This window comes from Rissa tridactyla, chromosome W (genome assembly GCF_028500815.1).
Source record: "Rissa tridactyla isolate bRisTri1 chromosome W, bRisTri1.patW.cur.20221130, whole genome shotgun sequence".
NCBI lineage: Eukaryota > Metazoa > Chordata > Aves > Charadriiformes > Laridae > Rissa > Rissa tridactyla.
In genome coordinates, this window is record NC_071496.1 from 19,867,083 (window position 1) to 19,885,763 (window position 18,681).

General features: G+C 47.5%; 1 protein-coding gene across 6 annotated transcripts in view; it reads right to left on the bottom strand.

Moving 5' to 3' along the window:
• The window catches only part of LOC128902076 (chromodomain-helicase-DNA-binding protein 1-like), a 75,458-nt gene extending 57,191 nt beyond the window's left edge, over nt 1-18,267 (bottom strand). For 4 of the 6 annotated variants that reach the window (XR_008463611.1, XM_054184424.1, XM_054184425.1 and 1 more), the window contains exons 1-2: nt 17,940-18,267; nt 16,231-16,412 (exon numbers count right to left, since the gene is read on the bottom strand). Coding sequence is in view for 5 of the 6 variants with exons in the window: in XM_054184424.1 (XP_054040399.1) it covers nt 16,231-16,283 (53 nt within the window). In the remaining variant the exon portion in view is untranslated. Of the gene's footprint in view, nt 1-16,230; nt 16,413-17,001; nt 17,066-17,263; nt 17,325-17,939 lie in introns of those variants that run through there. The other 2 variants (XM_054184422.1, XM_054184423.1) reach the window with 2 other exon arrangements.
• Between the last annotated feature and the right edge of the window lie 414 nt (nt 18,268-18,681).

Here is an 18,681-nt window from a genome sequence, read left to right on the forward strand (position 1 = left end):
ACATAAATTCCTATATGGCTTATGTACTCCCTGCGATGCTGTTTACCGTGTCTGGAACAGGGATGAGGATTATCATTCTGCTGTCCTGTGCGATATCTGTTTATGATATAATAACATCACTGTTCAGACGGCTATTTTGGGGTGTTTATGTGGTTTTGCTGTCCTGTCCGTACATTGGGCACCGTCTCTCAGAATTTGTTAATAATTTCCCCAGCCCTTTTGCCTCCCTTTTCTCCTTCGGGTCAGGTATGACAGCTTTTGAGAATTTTGAATATCCTTGGAATACTCAAACTAGCGTGTTCCTAGTGCTATGTCTCCTGAATACGTTCCAGGTCTTGTTTAGGGTTAAGCGACTATTTAAGACTACCACCCGGAGATCTGCTCCGAGGCTGGATAGTCAGGGGTGGCATGGCATGTGGGAGAGCATGGGCAGGTACCTAGAGAACTACTCACCTCCAATGGTCTGGGACTTCACCCCTGAACAATTACAGGACCCTGATAAAGTGGTAGAATATTTGAAGGGAAAATGCTGTGGCTATTCTAGAGAGGCACAACTCACCGCGCTGTGCTGGGCCCTGGCCAGTATCTACCAGGCACTGCTCAGAATTATGCAGCACCCTCAAGGGGAAGAGATGGAAACCAGACCTGCAGCCCCTGCGGCTGCGGCAGCCCCTGCGGCAGCCCCTGCGGCAGCCCCTGCGGCGGCCCCTGCGGCTGCTGCAGCCCCTGCTGCAGCCCCTGCGGCGGCCCCTGCGGCTGCTGCAGCCCCTGCGGCGGCCCCTGCGGCTGCTGCAATCCTTGCGACGGACACTGCGGCTACTGCAATCCTTGCGACAGACACTGCGGCTACTGCAACCCCCGTGGTAGCCACTGCCACTGAACCAGGGAACCAACCCATGCCAGTATCAGTTGCCCCCATACAGAAGAAGAAGTACACAAAGAAATCAGTTCGCTTAGTAAGAGATGATGATGAACCAGGGCCATCACGAGAGCAGGAGGAAGAGGCAGAACCAGAGATAATTACTCGATCCCTATCCTTGAGTGAGCTGCGGGATATGCGAAAAGATTTTAGCCGACTTTCAGGCGAGCACATTGTCACCTGGCTGCTCCGGTGCTGGGATAATGGGGCCAGTAGCCTGGAATTAGAGGGTAGGGAGGCCAGGCAGCTGGGATCCCTGTCTAGGGAAGGCGGCATTGACAAGGCGATCGGGAAAAAGACCCAAGCCCTCAGCCTCTGGAAACGACTCCTGTTAGGCGTGAGGGAGAGGTACCCCTTCAGCGAGGATGTTGTATGTCAGCCAAGCAAGTGGACTACCATGGAAAGAGGTATCCAGTACCTGAGAGAATTAGCCGTGCGGGAGATGATTTATTATGACTTGGACAATGCAGACTTACCCACAGACCCTGATGAGGTGCGATGCACAAGGCCCATGTGGCGGAAGTTTGTACGGAGCGCACCATCGTCATATGCCAACTCCCTGGCAGTAATGGAATGGAAAGGTGAAGAGGGACCAACGGTGGATGAGGTAGCTGGCCGACTCCAGCAATACGAAGAAAGTCTCTCTTCCCCCCTTGTCTCAGCTGTGGAGAAACTGTCGCGGAAGGTCCAGCAACTTGAAGAGAATATGTCCTACTCCCCACCTGCACGGGCCAGTATCTCAGCTATTAGAAGCAGGCATTTCCCCACTCAAGAGAGAGAGTACAGAGGGTACACACCACGAGGCACCCTGTGGTTCTACCTGCGGGACCACGGAGAGGACATGAGGAAGTGGGACGGACAACCTACTTCGATCCTGCGGACACGGGTACAGGAGTTGCAAGGAAGGACAACCACAAAAGGGGATCCCTCCAGGAAAAGTGCCGCCCCAGTTTCCAGTGGGCCGTTCCCCAGACAAAGCAGAAGGCCTGATCTTGCTTCTGATCCTCTTGAAGGAACTTCCAAGTCATTTCTGCAAGAAGTGAGTAATGGATACTATGACCAGTATTAGGGGGGCCCTGCCTCCGGCCAGGTGGAGGAAAGGGACAACCGCGTTTATTGGACGGTGTGGATTCGATGGCCTGGCACATCAGACCCACAGGAGTATAAGGCTCTAGTGGACACGGGTGCGCAGTGTACTTTAATACCATCAAGCTATAGAGGGGCAGAACCCATTTGTATTTCTGGGGTGACAGGGGGATCCCAAGAGTCGACTGTACTGGAGGCAGAAGTGAGCCTAACTGGGAATGAGTGGCAAAAGCATCCCATTGTGACTGGCCCAGAGGCTCCATGCATCCTTGGTATAGATTACCTCAGGAGAGGGTATTTTAAGGACCCAAAAGGGTACCATTGGGCCTTTGGCATAGCTGCTTTGGAGACAGAGGAAGTTAAACAGTTGTCTGCCTTGCCTGGTCTCTCGGAGGATTCTTCTGTTGTGGGGTTGTTGAGGGTCAAAGAACAACAGGTGCCGATTGCTACCGCAACGGTGCATCGGCGGCAGTATCGCACTAACCGAGACTCTCTGATTCCCATCCATGAGCTGATTCGTCAACTAGAGGTTCAAGGAGTGATCAGCAAGACTCGCTCACCCTTTAACAGTCCCATATGGCCGGTGCGAAAATCTAATGGAGAGTGGAGGCTAACTGTAGACTATCGTGGTCTGAATGAAGTCACGCCACCGCTGAGTGCTGCTGTGCCGGACATGCTAGAACTCCAGTACGAACTGGAGTCCAAGGCAGCCAAGTGGTATGCCACGATTGATATAGCGAATGCATTCTTCTCAATCCCTTTGGCAGCAGAGTGCAGGCCACAGTTTGCTTTCACTTGGAGGGGCATCCAATACACCTGGAATCGACTGCCCCAGGGGTGGAAACACAGCCCCACCATTTGCCATGGACTGATCCAGACTGCACTGGAACAGGGTGAAGCTCCAGAACATCTGCAGTACATTGATGACATCATTGTATGGGGAAACACAGCAGAAGAAGTTTTTGAGAAAGGGAGTAAAATAGTCCAAATCCTTCTGAACGCTGGTTTTGCTATAAAGCGAAGTAAGGTCAAGGGACCTGCGCAGGAGATCCAGTTTTTAGGAATAAAATAGCAAGATGGACGCCGTCAGATTCCAATGGATGTGATCAACAAAATAGCAGCTATGTCTCCACCAACTAGTAAAAAGGAAACACAGGCTTTCTTAGGTATTGTGGGTTTTTGGAGAATGCATATCCCAGATTACAGTCAAATTGTAAGCCCTCTGTATCAAGTAACCCGGAAGAAGAATGATTTTAAATGGGGTCCTGAGCAACGACAAGCTTTTGAACAAATCAAACAGGAAATAGTCCATGCAGTGGCCCTGGGGCCAGTCCGGGCAGGACAAGATGTTAAAAATGTGCTCTACACTGCAGCCGGGGAGAACGGCCCTACCTGGAGCCTCTGGCAGAAAGCACCAGGGGAGACTCGAGGTCGACCCCTAGGGTTTTGGAGTCGTGGATACAGAGGATCCGAAGCCCGCTACACTCCAACAGAAAAAGAGATATTGGCAGCATATGAAGGGGTTCGAGCTGCTTCGGAAGTAGTTGGTACAGAAGCACAGCTCCTCTTAGCACCTCGACTGCCGGTGCTGGGTTGGATGTTCAAAGAAAGGGTCCCCACCACACATCATGCAACCGATGCTACATGGAGTAAGTGGATTGCACTGATCACACAGCGAACTCGAATGGGAAACCCCAGTCGCCCGGGAATTCTGGAAGTGATCATGGACTGGCCAGAAGGCAAGGATTTCGGAATGTCACCAGAGGAGGAGGTGACGCGTGCAGAAGAGGCCCCACCATATAATAAACTGCCAGAAAATGAGAAAAAATATGCCCTGTTCACTGATGGGTCCTGCCGTATTGTGGGAAAGCATCGAAAGTGGAAGGCTGCTGTGTGGAGTCCTACACGACGGGTTGCAGAAGCCAGTGAGGGACAGGGTGAATCGAGCCAGTTTGCAGAGGTGAAGGCTATTCAGCTGGCTTTGGACATTGCTGAGCGAGAAAAATGGCCAGTACTTTATCTCTACACTGACTCATGGATGGTGGCAAATGCTCTCTGGGGGTGGCTACAGCAGTGGAAGCAGGGCAACTGGCAGCGCAGAGGCAAACCCATCTGGGCTGCTGACCTATGGCAAGATATTGCTACGCGGATAGAGAATCTGGTTGTGAAAGTACGCCATGTAGATGCCCACGTACCAAAGAATCGGGCCACGGAGGAACATCAGAACAACCAGCAGGTGGATCGGGCCGCTAGGATTGAAGTGGCTCAGGTGGATCTGGACTGGCAACATAAGGGTGAACTATTCATAGCTCGGTGGGCCCATGACTCCTCAGGCCATCAAGGGAGAGATGCGACATATAGATGGGCTCGTGACCGAGGGGTGGACTTGACCATGGACACTATTGCACAGGTCATCCATGAATGTGAGACATGCGCTGCGATCAAACAAGCCAAGCGTTTGAAGCCTCTTTGGTATGGAGGGCGATGGCTGAAATACAAATATGGGGAGGCCTGGCAGATTGATTATATCACACTGCCACAAACCCGTCAAGGCAAGCGCTATGTGCTCACAATGGTGGAAGCAACCACTGGATGGCTGGAAACATACCCTGTGCCCCATGCCACTGCCCGGAACACTATCCTGGGCCTTGAAAAGCAAGTCCTGTGGCGACATGGTACCCCAGAGAGAATTGAGTCGGACAATGGGACTCATTTCCGAAACAGCCTCATAGACACCTGGGCCAAAGAGCATGGTATCGAGTGGGTGTATCACATCCCCTATCACGCCCCAGCCTCTGGGAAGATAGAACGATACAATGGACTGTTAAAAACTACACTGAGAGCAATGGGTGGTGGGACTTTCAAACACTGGGATACGCATTTAGCAAAAGCTACCTGGCTAGTTAACACCAGGGGATCTAACAATCGAGCTGGCCCCGCCCAATCAAAACTTCCACGTACTGTAGAAGGGGATAAAGTCCCCGTAGTGCACATGAAGAATATGCTAGGGAAGACAGTCTGGGTTAGTCCTGCCTCAGGCAAAGGCAAACCCATCCGTGGGATTGCTTTTGCCCAAGGACCTGGGTGCACTTGGTGGGTGATGCAGAAGGATGGGGAAGTCCGATGTGTACCTCATGGAGATCTGATTTTGGGCGAGAATAGCCAATGAATCAGATTGTGTGCTGTTAATTGCTAAGTAACACTGTCACTGTATGTCCTCATTGCTATAATTGCTATCAGTTGTACTACAAGTAAGGCACAGGGATGATGGGATAAGAACTGATCTCAGCAGCCGGCGCCCAGGAGTTTCCTCAAGATCTACATCTTCAGCCTACAGACTGCGTGCATGAGCCACACCAGGTGCACCAGTCACAAGCTCCGAAAAATACAGCATGCAACAGACCAGCACCACCCAGCATCTCACCTGCCCTGAGAGACTGTTCTAACAGATGGAGCCCAAAGCCGTGGATTAAAAGAACTCAACGGACACTTTGGAGGGATGACCCATAAACTAAGGGTATTATATGTGTGTATATATATATATATATATATATATAACAGGGGAAAGTGGTGGCAATTCATTGGAACCTGCTGGGCATGGCATAGATGGTATGGAATAAGGGGTGGATAATGTCCTGGTTCCGGTGGGGATAGGGTTAACTTTTCCTGGTATTCCATGCCATGTGAGCCACGCCCACCCTGAGCTGCCGGGGTAGGGGGCAGGAAGTTGCCGCTTAAAAGCGGGCTGGGGCGGCCCGGGTCCGGCTGGTGAGCGGCGAGGGAGCGGCGGTTCCGTAATCGCGTTTGTATATTCCCCTATCCGTGTTGTTGTTGTTGTTGTTTGCCTGTTCCCTTTGCTGTTCTGTTAAACTGCCTTTGTCTCAACCCAAGAGTCTTGCCTTTTCTTACGATTCTTCCTGTGTTTGGAAGGCACGAGCGAGCGGCACGTGGTTCTTTGTTGCCGTCTGAGGCTAAACCACGACAAAAGGTAACTACCTACATATTAGAATATGTAGGTAGTATAAGAAACACATCAGCATCAGCCAGATTACCAATTTGCATGATCAGCTTCCAAGATAAAGCAATGCCTTGCTTGTTTTTGAAGTAATACTTGTAAGAAACCAGCAACAACAATGATAACAGATCTATTTAACTTTCTAAAAAAACACTGCAGAACTCATTACACTGCAACATCTACCAGCATCAATGTAAGTTCAGAGAACTTGTTTGCCACAGTTTTAAAAATCTAATTGTTTGACTTTTTTTGAAGCTCGTAGGAAAGGACATACAAGATATAGAAGTTTCATACACATTTCTAGGAGCTCAGATGACATTGTCTTGACCTGCTAAAATGAATACTGTAACAGCTATTATAGGGCAAAACCAATCATAATCAGCTTGGAAAAGTTCACATTCTTTTGAGAACTTGAAAGACAAGCAATCTCTCACTCCAACAACTTCTATCAGCAGATGCCAGAAGTGGTTTAATCTTTCTTGAGGTTGAAAGGGAAAGGAGATACAGTTTAAGACAACATGTATATTTTCTAGAAATAATCGTTGCAAGCTACAAGTGACAGCATTTCAGACTATACCAAAATTTGACTTTTAAGATAGCTGTTCTATTAGGGGAAAGAGAAAACACACACACCCACCAAAACACAACACAGTTTCATGATAGCAAGACTATTTCCTTTCATCCTTTTATTAAAAGAAGCTAAGAACCTAAGTTCTTTCCCAATGGATTCACCCATGGATTCCCCCTGTGGATTCACCAAGGGGAAATCATACTTGACCAATCTGATAGCCTTCTATGATGGCATGACTGGATGGACAGATGAGGGGAGAGAAGTGGATGTGGTCTACCTTGACTTCAGCAAGGCTTTTGACACTGTCTCTCATAACATCCTCATAGGTAAGCTTAGGAAGTGTGGGTTAGATGAGTGGACAGTGAGATGGACCGAAAACTGGCTGAATGGCAGAGCTCAGAGGTTCACGATCAGCGGCACAGAGTCTAGTTGGAGGCCTGTAACTAGCGGTGTTCCCCAGGGGTCAGTACTGGGTCCAGTCTTGTTCAACATATTCATCAGCGACCTGGATGAGGGGGCAGAGTGCACCCTCAGCAAGTTTGCTGATGATACAAAGCTGGGAGGGGTGGCTGACACACCAGAATGCTGTGCTGCCATTCAGCGAGACCTGGACAGGCTGGAGAGCTGGGCAGAGAGGAACGTAATGAAGTTCAACAAGGGCAAGCGTAGGGTCCTGCAGAGAGGGACCTGGGAGTCCTGGTAAACAACAAGTTGACCATGAGACAAGGTCCAGCGTGGCTCCTCTCCTCAACCATTTGGAGAAAGAAGTTGTCATCGACACATTCCAAGAACTTCCTGGATTTCTTGTGCCCCGCTGTGTTGTCCTTACAACAGATATCAGGGTAGTTGAAGTCCCCCATGAGGACCAGGGTCTGTGAATGTGATGCTGCTCCTATCTGTCTATATATCTGCTCCGTCTTCCTGGTCAGGTGACCTGTAGCAGACCCCCACTGTAATGTCACCTGCCCCTGTGTTCCCTTTAATCTTGACCATTGTCAAAAACAAATAAAATTATGGTGGTGACACCAGCCACAGAGCCATGTATGGACAGACTGAGCACGTCTGCTTCTTTCAGAGTCTCTGCCTGTAACTGGGAGAAGAGAAGAAAAGATAACCTGCACCCTAGGTTAACCTTATTAACCTTCCCAAGGCCCTGAAGTCTCTTTTGGTTGGTTTTGGGCTACCTGTTGCCACCCCCATGGAAGAGCAGCAGTGGGTAATAGTCCAAGGGCCGAACCAGGCTGGGAAGTTTCCTAGTGATGTCCCTGGCCCAGGCACCAGGGAGGCAGCATACTTCCCTATGAAGAGGGTCTGACTAGCATATTGGACCCTCTGTTCCCCTCAGAAGGGAGTCACCCACAACTACAACCCGCCTCTTCTTCCTTGTGGAGGTGGTCGTCAAACAGGGGGTAGGCCTTTCCAGTCCTGGCAACTCTTCTGGTGTAGTCAGACCGTCTTCCATATCATCCATGGGCTGGCCTACCTCCTTGAGAGCCTTGTACCTATTATACAGAGGCAGCTGGTTAGGGGAGGTGGGCAAGGAGGGCATTCGCTTGCTGCCCCTAGCACAAACTTGCCTCCATTCACAGCTCTCCTTTTGGCCACTGCCTTCAGTCTGGCAGGGGGAGGGTACCAGATCTCCTTTAACTTGGGGTTTTCTTTTTGTGTCTGTTCTGGTTTCTCTCTCAGGGAGGTCAGAGCCTGATTCCACCAATCTATTTCTTTGTCACACTCCCTGATGATCCACAGTCTTTCTACTTCCTCTTTTAGCTCTGCCACCAGGCTGAGTAGATCATCCACCTGATTGCACCTCACACAATGGTCATCCCTTCTACCATCCATTAGCTGTGAGAGGTTGTGGCACTCCCTGCAGCCAGAGACCTGGGTGGCTGCATGCTTCCATGGGAGGTCTATCTGTGTGGCTACATCTGCTCTGGCAAACAGAGGACACAGCTTTCTGCCAGGTAGATAGCATGGCTGAGCTCCCTCTCCCCAGCTGAACTCCCCTCTTGAGCTTTCCATGCCCTTCCATGCAAACTGCTGCGCCACGCCCTGTTTGCAAGCAAATGTTCTGTCACAGAGTCACTAGTTCTTTTCAGTAGTCTTAGGTTTAAGAGGTAAGCTAGTGAAGCTAAAACAAGGTCCCCCTGATCAGAACACACAACTAGGAACAGTCAGCTAATTTATACAAGGCACTAGGAAGAGAAACTTCAAGACAGAAAGCTACACAAGCCATGCTGCAAAACCACTGTTAGAGCATTTAGACTCCTGTATAAGGTCTAGGTTGATAAAGGACCCAAGAGAGGATGGTTTATCACTGCTGATTTAGAGGGCATTCATTACATTAGACTGCCTTAACAATCCTCTAATTTAAGAACAACAGGAAGCAGAATATCAATTTGAGCAAAATAAAAGTTTAACCCATTAAAACCAGAAAAGATTAATTTCTGCGAGGTCTTTGAAAAGCATCTGAGATGACAGTTCACTGTTATTTTAATAAATCAGAAGTCCAGGAAAGGTCATGCACTTGAATATGAAGAGCCCTTTCCAGAATGAATAGAAGTAACAGACACTAAAGGACAAATTCTTTAAGTTCATAGGTAAGTTTATTTAGGCAAATACAATGCAAGTGGGATTTTTTTTTTTATTAAAGAAAACTGAACTACTCAATCTAATTTAGATGTGTAAAAGAGATTCAACTTATTCATCACCACTAAAGCAAAGGGAACAAAGAATATTAAGTTCAGGCTACCAAGAAGTGTTATTTCCCATCCTCATCTATTCTGAAACACAAACTCTATTCCCTTTTCCTGACTTAGGCTGACAACTCAAATTAATTTATTGAAAATTAAAAATAAAGTAGGATGGTGTTCTGGTTTGAGGTAAAACAGAACCAACTTTCTGTTCAGTAATTTTACTTCTTAGCTAGGCCTCTTCTAACTCTCTGAAATTAACAGCATATTGTGCAGAAAATGGTTCATTCTCAGAGTGATAAGACCAATATTTACAGTTTGTGCCAAGGAACGGTATGCAGAGAGGGTCTTGATTATACTTATTGCTATAACAACCAAGGTCAGCTAATTTCATTATTTGCCCCATTGGAGGGTCAGAAACAGAAAGGCATAGAGGGGTCACACCTGCAGGGAGGAGCGGACAGGCCAGGTGACCCAAAATTGACCAACAAGGGTATTCCATCCCATCTGCCCCATGCTCAGTATAAAAGCTGAGGGATCAAAAGGTCAGTCTCTCTTTCTTCAATGGCTGATGTCTGAGGAGGAACCTGTCTGTTCATCTGCCTTTGATCCCGATCCATGTGTTCCTGACTCCATCTGTGGAACCCAGTTCCCACTTGTTGCTGAGTCCAGTCTGGGACTTCCCCAGTGCCTGCCAGTGATGTCATCCTGGGAGCTTAATATGGTTTTGTATATACTGTATCTATTTCATTATTTCCTTTTTATCTTATTATTAATATTTCATTGGAGTAGTTTAGTTCCTTCTAAACTCCTAAATCCCCTCCTCCTCTCCTTTTGCGAGAGGCGGGGGGAGAGCATCTGTCGCTGGCCATTGGCCAATTTGGCCAAAACCACGACAGATGGTAAGACACAAAGACAAAACTAAAACACCTTCCTTCCTCTAACCCCCTTCTTCCCAGGCTCACTTTAACTCCTTCATTCCCAACTATCTACCTCCTCCCCCCATGGGGGGGGAGAGAACGTGGAATGGGGGGTTGCAATCAGTTCATAACAGCTCATCTGCTGTTCCTTCCTCCTCACACTTTTCCCCTGCTCCAACATGGGGTCCCTTCCACAGGACAGTCCTTCAAAAACTGCTCCAGCATGGGTCCTTTCCACGGGGTGCAGTCCTTCAGGAATGGACTGCTGCAGCATAGGTTCCCCAGGAGCTGCAGTTCCCGACAGAAAACCTGCTTCTCTGTGGGCTCCTCTCCATGGGCCACAGTTCCTGCCAGGAGCCTGCTCTAGCATGTGCTCTCCATAGGCTGCAACTTCCTTCAGGGCACATCCACCTGCTCTGGCATGGGGTCCTCCACAGGCTGCAGGGTGAATATCTGCTCTGGAGTGGTCTTCTCCACAGGCTGCAGGGGAATCTCTACTTCGACACCTGGAGCACCTCCTCCTTCACTGACCTTGGTGTCTTCAGAGCTGTTTCTCTCACATTCCCCCCCCCTCCATACACACTCTGCTGCACAGCATTTTACCCTTTCTTAAACGTTATCACAGAGATGCCACCAGCTTCACTGATTGTCTCATGTTTGGCCAGTGGCAGGTCCATTTTGGAGCCAGCTGGAACTGGCTTTGTCCAGCTGGTCTCTTCTGACAGAGGCTGCCCCTGCAGTCTCCTCACTACCAAAACCTTGCCACATAAACCCAATACAACTCTCTCTATACATAGATACTTTTTCCTTTTATTTTTTCCTAATTTGTATTACCTATTTCTACCAAAAAGAAACCAACAGATCAGAATACTTCTGTAATTATGCTTGGGGAATCTTTGTTTTAACTCCCACTTGGGTTTCTTGAAAGCAGGAACTTAGAATAGCGGCTTTCAATTTATCTTTTTAATCTTCTGTGGAAGGTATGAGTTTATACAGTAAATTCAAGCTTGCTGAAGAGCTGGCTTTACTTAACTATCTTTTGTGGTCCCTGGACTATTAAATCAACAAAGCAAATTAAATCCACAGAAATTACAGTCTTGTATTAACATCAGCTTTCAAGAACATAAACAGTGGTAAGGGACCTTGGTGCAAGAAGACGCTTTCTGCTTACTGGAAAAAGGAAGTACAAAGCAACCCAGCCAGCTACTTTCCAGATAAGCTTTACTGAGCACACCCTTTTTTACCTACAGAGAAATAAGGTCTGCTCAAATGCTCCATGTCTTGTTCTACAGGAAACATAGGAAGAGCAAAGAGATGGGAAAACAGACTGCTATTCAATTGGCACCAATGTTTCACTTCTGCATTCCCTGTTCTACCTGGAGCTTGTGTTGCATTTCAGCTATAACTGCCCTTCCTTGTTCATTAAGCTTCCTTAATGCTAGCTAACTAACATGTATTTACTTCTATTCAAGTTTGCAACAGAATGCTTTCAAGAACACTACACAAAAATGCTTTTCTTAAATTTAAGAGTCAGTTTCTCAGAGCGTTGCTATAAAGTTTTTGTGCTTATACTTGCTTGCTATCCAGATAATGTTTATCTGTGATATTTCACCTAGAACTACTGAAAACATTCCAGAGCAGTGATTTCAAGTAAATAAAAACTGGAGAGTAGACTCCACTGTAATTATTACACAGAAATTCTAACATCAAACAGCAAGATTACATGATAATGTTTATGTCGGTCTACAACCTTCACCGTGCTTGGCACTAGCACAAATTTATAGCTTCAGAGGTTGCTAACATGGACAAGGAAAGTCCAAACAGTGCAACAACAAGTTATTAAACCATGAAAATACAAGAGATTCGCTTCTACTTGTGGCCAAACAGAACCTCAGGCTTGGCACCTGCATCAATGGAAAGATTTCTGGTCATCTCCCAGCCAGATGAAGAGACTCAACAGTGGAAAGGAACACAGGAGCATGACAAATTGGCTGTTTTTTTCCCCCACATGCTTCAGAAATGCTTCTTCACAGCCAGTCACAGGGAATAGAAGACTGCTACAATTCCTTACCACAGTGCTAGCCAGTGTATACAATCTAAGGTTTCCAGTTAGCCCCTTCTATAGCCCTCCTATTGCTGAGAATACTACAGGCTTTCCACAACTACTGCAATTCACAGTAAGAGTTTCTTTAAAACAATATAAAGCAGTATCCATGAGGTTGTGTATTTCTGTAAAGCCAGCCCTGATCTATTGCTTTTCTTTACTTTCCAAAGTAATGATCGTGGCTCCCCTAGATCTGGCTATATTTAATTGAAGTCAGGACTGTCACACCAGAGCAACAACCATGGAAGCTTACACAGACATCAAAGAGGGAAAAAACGGCCTTGCTACATTTGTAAAGTGTCATATTTTTAAAGTGACATACTTTTCAAAGATTCATTGTCGTTACTACCAACTGTATCACCAATGCTGCTGCCTAGAATTGTCACTGTATCTACCTTCATCTCTCCTTTTCTACCTACTTCTGAAAGTCTGACTCTCTCTGCAGTTTCTTCCCAGCAGCAATTCTCAATTTCTTTCTCAACTTGTTTTGCTTCTCTTCCTAGCATTTTGAATGGAACAGGATCACTCTAAAAGCCCAGCAATGATAATTTGCCATCAATAGTAGCTATTACTGATTTTATTTCCATTCTGTAGAATTCATATTTCCAGACCATATTTTGAAGACTAAATGCAGCTTCACTACTCTGATTACAGTTAGATATCTGTCTGCAGTTACAGCTAGCTTAAGGAATTTTCCTCCTAGTGAAAATCATTTAGAGTTCGGGAAAACGTGAAGAAGGGGGGAGAAGACATAACACCAACAAACAAAAACCACAACAACAACTGAGGCAAGTCATACTAAGGTACCCCATAAGCATCAAACACCTTTCACAATAATTATTTTAATAATGAAATTCAGCTGGACAGAAAAAGGGCTCAATTCTTTAATATTGGAAGCATTCACCCTTCATTTACAGTTTCCTGATAGCAAATGGCAGGCATACAAATAGGTTTTCTGAGATCTGTCTGTGAATTAGGCTACAGGGTTAATGACTGATACAAGCCTAGGGGAAAAAAAGTTTAACATTTTAAAACTTTTTTAAAGCTTTAAAATGTGCTCAGCAGCACATTTAAGATGCAGAACAGAGTCTCACTTCACAGGCAACTGTTTTAAGTAATTTGCATCTTCCTGATATTTACTTATAATAAAGTTGTCTGGATGCTTTTTTGATATTTAGTTGATTTAGTCTTATGGTAATTGTTACAGCTTTTGAATAACTTGGATATACTGGTGGATTCAAAACTGGTTGAAAGACAGAGCTCAGAGGGTCGTGATTAGGGGCACAGAGTCTAGTTGGAGGTCTGTGACAAGTGGTGTTCCCCAGGGGTCAGTACTGGGTCCAGTCCTCTTCAACATATTCATCAATGACCTGGATGAGGGGATAGAGCACACCCTCAGCAAGTTTGCTGATGACACAAAGCTGGGAGGGGTGTCTGACACACCAGAAGGCTGTGCTGCCATACAGAGAGACCTGGACAGGCTGGAGAGTTGGGCAGAGAGGAACCTTATGAAATTCAACAAGGGCAAGTGTAGGGTGCTGCACCTGGGGAGGAATAACCCCATACACCAGTACAGGTTGGGGGCTGACCTGCTGGAGAGCAGCTCAGCTGAAAGAGACCTGGGAGTCCTGGTGGACAACAGGATGACCATGAGCCAGCAATGTGCCCTTGTGGCCAAGAAGGCCAATGGCATCCTGGGGTGCATCAAGAAGAGTGTGGCCAGCAGGTCGAGGGAGGTCATCCTCCCCCTCTACTCTGCCCTGGTGAGGCTGCACCTGGAGTACTGTGTCCAGTCCTGGGCTCCCTGGTTCAAGAGGGACAGGAAACTGCTGGAGAGGGTGCAGCAGAGAGCTACCAAGATGATTAGGGGACTGGAACACCTCTCTTATGAAGAAAGGCTGAGGGATTTGGGTCTTTTCAGTCTGGAAAAAAGATGTCTGAGGGGGACCTTATCAATGCTTATAAATACTTAAAGGCTGGGTGTCAGGAGGATGGGGCCAGGCTCTTTTCAGTGGTGCCCAGCGACAGGACAAGAGGTAACAGGCACAAACTTGAGCATAGGAAGTTCCATCTCAACATGAGGAGGAACTTCTTTCCTTTGAGGGTGGCAGAGCACTGGAAGAGGCTGCCCAGAGAGGTGGTGGAGTCTCCTTCTCTGGAGACATTCAAAACCTGCCTGGACGCGTTCCTGTGCAACCTGCTCTAGGTGACCCTGCTCTGGCAGGGGGGTTGGACTAGATGATCTCCAGAGGTCCCTTCCAACCCCTGTCATCTGTGATTCTGTATTTACAAGTGGTCATAGTTTGATACATAGCATTATTCCTACATTATCTTTAGCTAGGTGGCTCGTTTCAAGTAGTAAAAAACTTCATAAATACAAAGTCATCAGAGTTGTCCCCGATAAGTTAATGTTTATTGGAGGTCTTATTTATAACTCTCTAAAAGTTCAGAAGACTAGCTTTGTTCACACTTTTTTATTTTGTTCATATTCCTCTACTCAACTGACAAGGCTTGTTTGGGGTTTGGTTGTGGGTATTTTTGTTTGATTTTTATTTTTTTTTTTAATATAAGTAATCAGGAATATTTTTCCACTTACTAGAAGAAACCCAAAATTTGTTTGCTAACTAGACAAGTACCATCTTTACTGGAAGCAGAAATCTAACAAAAAAACAAACCAAACCAAAACAAGCTTACAAATTATTCACAAGATTCAAAGTTTACCGACTTTCTAGAATATTTCTAGGTATGACATGGAAGCTTGACATAAAAAAATGCACAGAAGTTGTTAAAGTTTCTTTAGTTTTACTGCTCATAGTAGAGATTTGCACCTAATATCACCTAAACACTTCTCTCTTCCCCCTTCTTCCCACCCCATTACTCACTATGCTACACGCAAGCTTAATGGCCAGCACATGCTGAATGATCAGCTGGCCATTATGTTGTTCTTGGATTTCTTCACTTGGCAATAATTTAGATCTATCCCCTCTGTCCATCTGGCTGTTTTCATAAAGCCCACAGAACTCAGTTTTCTTTGTGACCTCTGACTGATGGAATCAACTAACAGGTTCAACAGACTGTGATCAGAAAGAGGAGACAGACAGACAGACGGGTAGACTGACAGCATGATCACAACTATTTCTATTTGTAAGTTTGCTGTCTTCTTAAATCTGCAGTATCCATCATATTCCCAGTTTTAGAAATATTAACTTCTTAGTGCAGTAGATACTTGTTGAACTTAGAAGTGTTCTAGAGTAAGAATTTAATTCCACCCCTACAAGTTCATTGTTATCCTCATCTTGCAGCAGGGAAGTTCTAACCAGGCTTTTCCAACCAAGTGAACCATCTACACATCCTAGAATGCCAGCAATCGACATTAGAGGGGTGGATTTTTAATTTTTTTTAAAATTAAGAAAACAGCTGGGAAAACTGTACTTTCACTTTGGAAAACAAACATGAAGTTAACGCTTTCCATTATACTGCTTTGACAACTCAACAAAAAAAGGAAACCTCAATAGAATTAACAGTCCACTGTTCCAACTTTAGAGATAGCCTAGTTCAGGGTTTATACAGCACATATTATGCATGCATGCCCTGCACTTCATAGGCACAAGTTTTACTTTAACATTTCAATATCTAATCTGTTTCAGCTTTTGACACTTCAGACAACTTTTGAGGAAAGAGTAATGGGTGCTGTTAGAGCTTAAATAGTATTAAAATTGTATGTACACATGATTTTTACAGTTATTAAATGAAGCTAACCGATTCTAACAAGCAGATTAAGCATCTGTAAAAAAGCATGGCTGGTCCTCCTAAATAACGGTCTACTTGCTCACCAGGAAACTTTGGCACAAAGTTAAAACGTAAACCAGTTCTAATAAACAAAATACAGGAGAATACGTAGCCAAGGACTGAAAGTACTTACCTTGACTCTCCACTACTGTTTCTTACAATGTCTTCATCACTGTGCCCATTCATTGTAAATATTAAGAAGTTTAAGAGAAGTCCACTCAGGAGGATATCAAGAATCTACTTGGTACTCTGTTTTCCAGGTGACTTGTTTACTCAACTGTTCTCTGCAGGTACTGAAGATTTTTCCCAAATTACCTAAAGCAGTAAAGGAAAATGTTGACATACTTTGAAATATTTGATGGTTACAACTGAAAGATACTGAAAATAACCTGTCCTGTCACAACAGCACTGAAAGTGAGCATCTATCACATTTGATATCTTCTTTTTAACTGAAAAATAGCTTTTGGTATGCCATAGTACTGTCATAAGAACAACCAGATCTAACTTTTAACAAAACACATAAATATAAATTATGGATATTAATGCTCTAAGATCCAATTAGCAAAATTATTTCATGCACAAAACAAACATATCAGAAGCATTTCCAGACACAGTCATAATGTTTACATCCAGTTGGGGGTAGAGGCAGGAAAATACTGTCCCATTTTAAAAAACTGGCTCAACTACATCAAGCTAACAAGATCCCACAGATGGAGTGATTGTTATTTTGTATACATGAACATCTTCAATCAGATCTCTACCGTGTCAGATGCACCTAGAAAAAGTTTAGGCTCACTTTAAATGGAGTGCAAGTACGAACTCACTGATAATCAGTTAAAGAGCAGCTCCTCTCACAGATTTAGTGGTGTGAAAGCGATTAGGGGCTTGCCTGCAGGTTGCCTACCTCGAGGTGCTCTCCTCTAATACAGCCCAACCTACAGCTCATGATGGAGGCGGGGGCCGCCTCGTTCCGGGACGGAAAAAACCCTGCGCTCAGGCACCATATCAGACACCAGGGCCACTCCAGCCAACAAACAAAGGCGATGACGGAAGAAAAGTGATAGGAAAGAGCCCCGTAACCCCAGAGAGGCCGCGAAGCGAGACTGGGGCCCCCGCGGCGGCGAGCCGAGCAGCTTGGTGGTTCCTCGCGGATCGGCCGCTGCTACCCAACGAAGCCAAGCTCCGCGCTGTCTGCCCTCCCGCGCCCAGGGCGCGAACACCCTGCCGCCTCCGGGACCGGCACTCCCTGGGCCCAAGGAAACATCTTTAGCGGCCACGAAACTCTCCTTGTCGCCCGCTCCCTGCTCCGCGACGATCCTCCCCGACCACCCACACCGCGCTCTCACGGCCTCCCGTGATTGACCGCTCCCAAGGAGAGACCAGTCCAGGTCTCCCTCCCTACCTCCCGCGGGTTCACCTCCCGTCTCCGGAGACGGCCCTCTGCTGGTGGCGCGACCCGCACAGGCGCCGCTCCCGGCCAAGGCTCCCTGGCAGTATTGCCGAGGCGGCCGCTATCCTCCGTGCTCGCTTCTCCCAGCGCCCCCCCATGGCCAGAGAAGAGCGAAGGCCGTACTCCTTTCTCCCAGCCGGTTCGTCACAGGCTCCCCCCGCAGGAGCCAGCGAAAGAGGTTCAACCCCGATTGCCTGCCTCAGCTCTCACAGCTCGCTCCCTCCCTCCCTCTTCGGAAAACAACGAGCGGGCCTAGGAGCCCAGCCTCGCGCTGGGAATCCAACCCCTTCTTCTCAACACCAGTCGCCTCCCCATCCATCTTCGAAAGCGACAGCCACCGCACAACTCCGGACCAGGGAAAGGGAAAAAAGCCACGGTGGGCCTCTGCCTACCTGCGTGCGTGCGCCCAGCCCGGCCTCCCTAGGGCTGCCCTGGTCCGAGACGGTGCTACACCCCACGAAAAGGTCTGTGCTGTAACCTAGGACCGGAGGCTGCTCCTGCGGCCGCCTCAGGGCCTGGGCCGCTGTCTCCTTATAACCCCACGCGGCGGGCTAGCCTACAGCCTCCACCGGCTTGAACAACAGGCCCCCAAAACGAGCAGGGAGAAGCCTGAGGAGTAGGTGCTGTGTCGCTCCGCCGCCGTTTCTTAAGTCCTTTCGACCACCGCCATCACGCTGCTACTCCGCTCAACCTCCTCCTCCTCCCCCTCCCTTAGTCGGATAGAAACCCTGGACGTGATGTCAGTCCTGCGCCCTGGGACAGAGCGGGGAGGAGGAGGAGCAACAGCCGGGAGGGGACAGCGCCGCCGGGCCATGGCGGCAGGAAAGGCCGCTTGGAGGGGGTGGCGGAGCCAAAGCGGCCTCCTTGCTACGCCGGATACTGCCGGGAGCAGCAGGCACGCGCCCGCCCGCCCGCCGCAGCAGCAGCGGCGGCGGCGAACGGGCGCTGGGGCCGGGACCGCTCCTGGTGTCCGCTGCAGCTCCTGTGTGAGGGGGCAGGGCGCGGCCCGGCCCAGCGGGCGCCCAATGACCCGCTCAGCATGGCAGGGAACCTGGCCTAGGCCACACGTTACTGTAGTGTAGTGTGGTGGGTTTTTTTGTTTCCGGTTTTTCCTGTCTAAAATCAGAGCCCCCT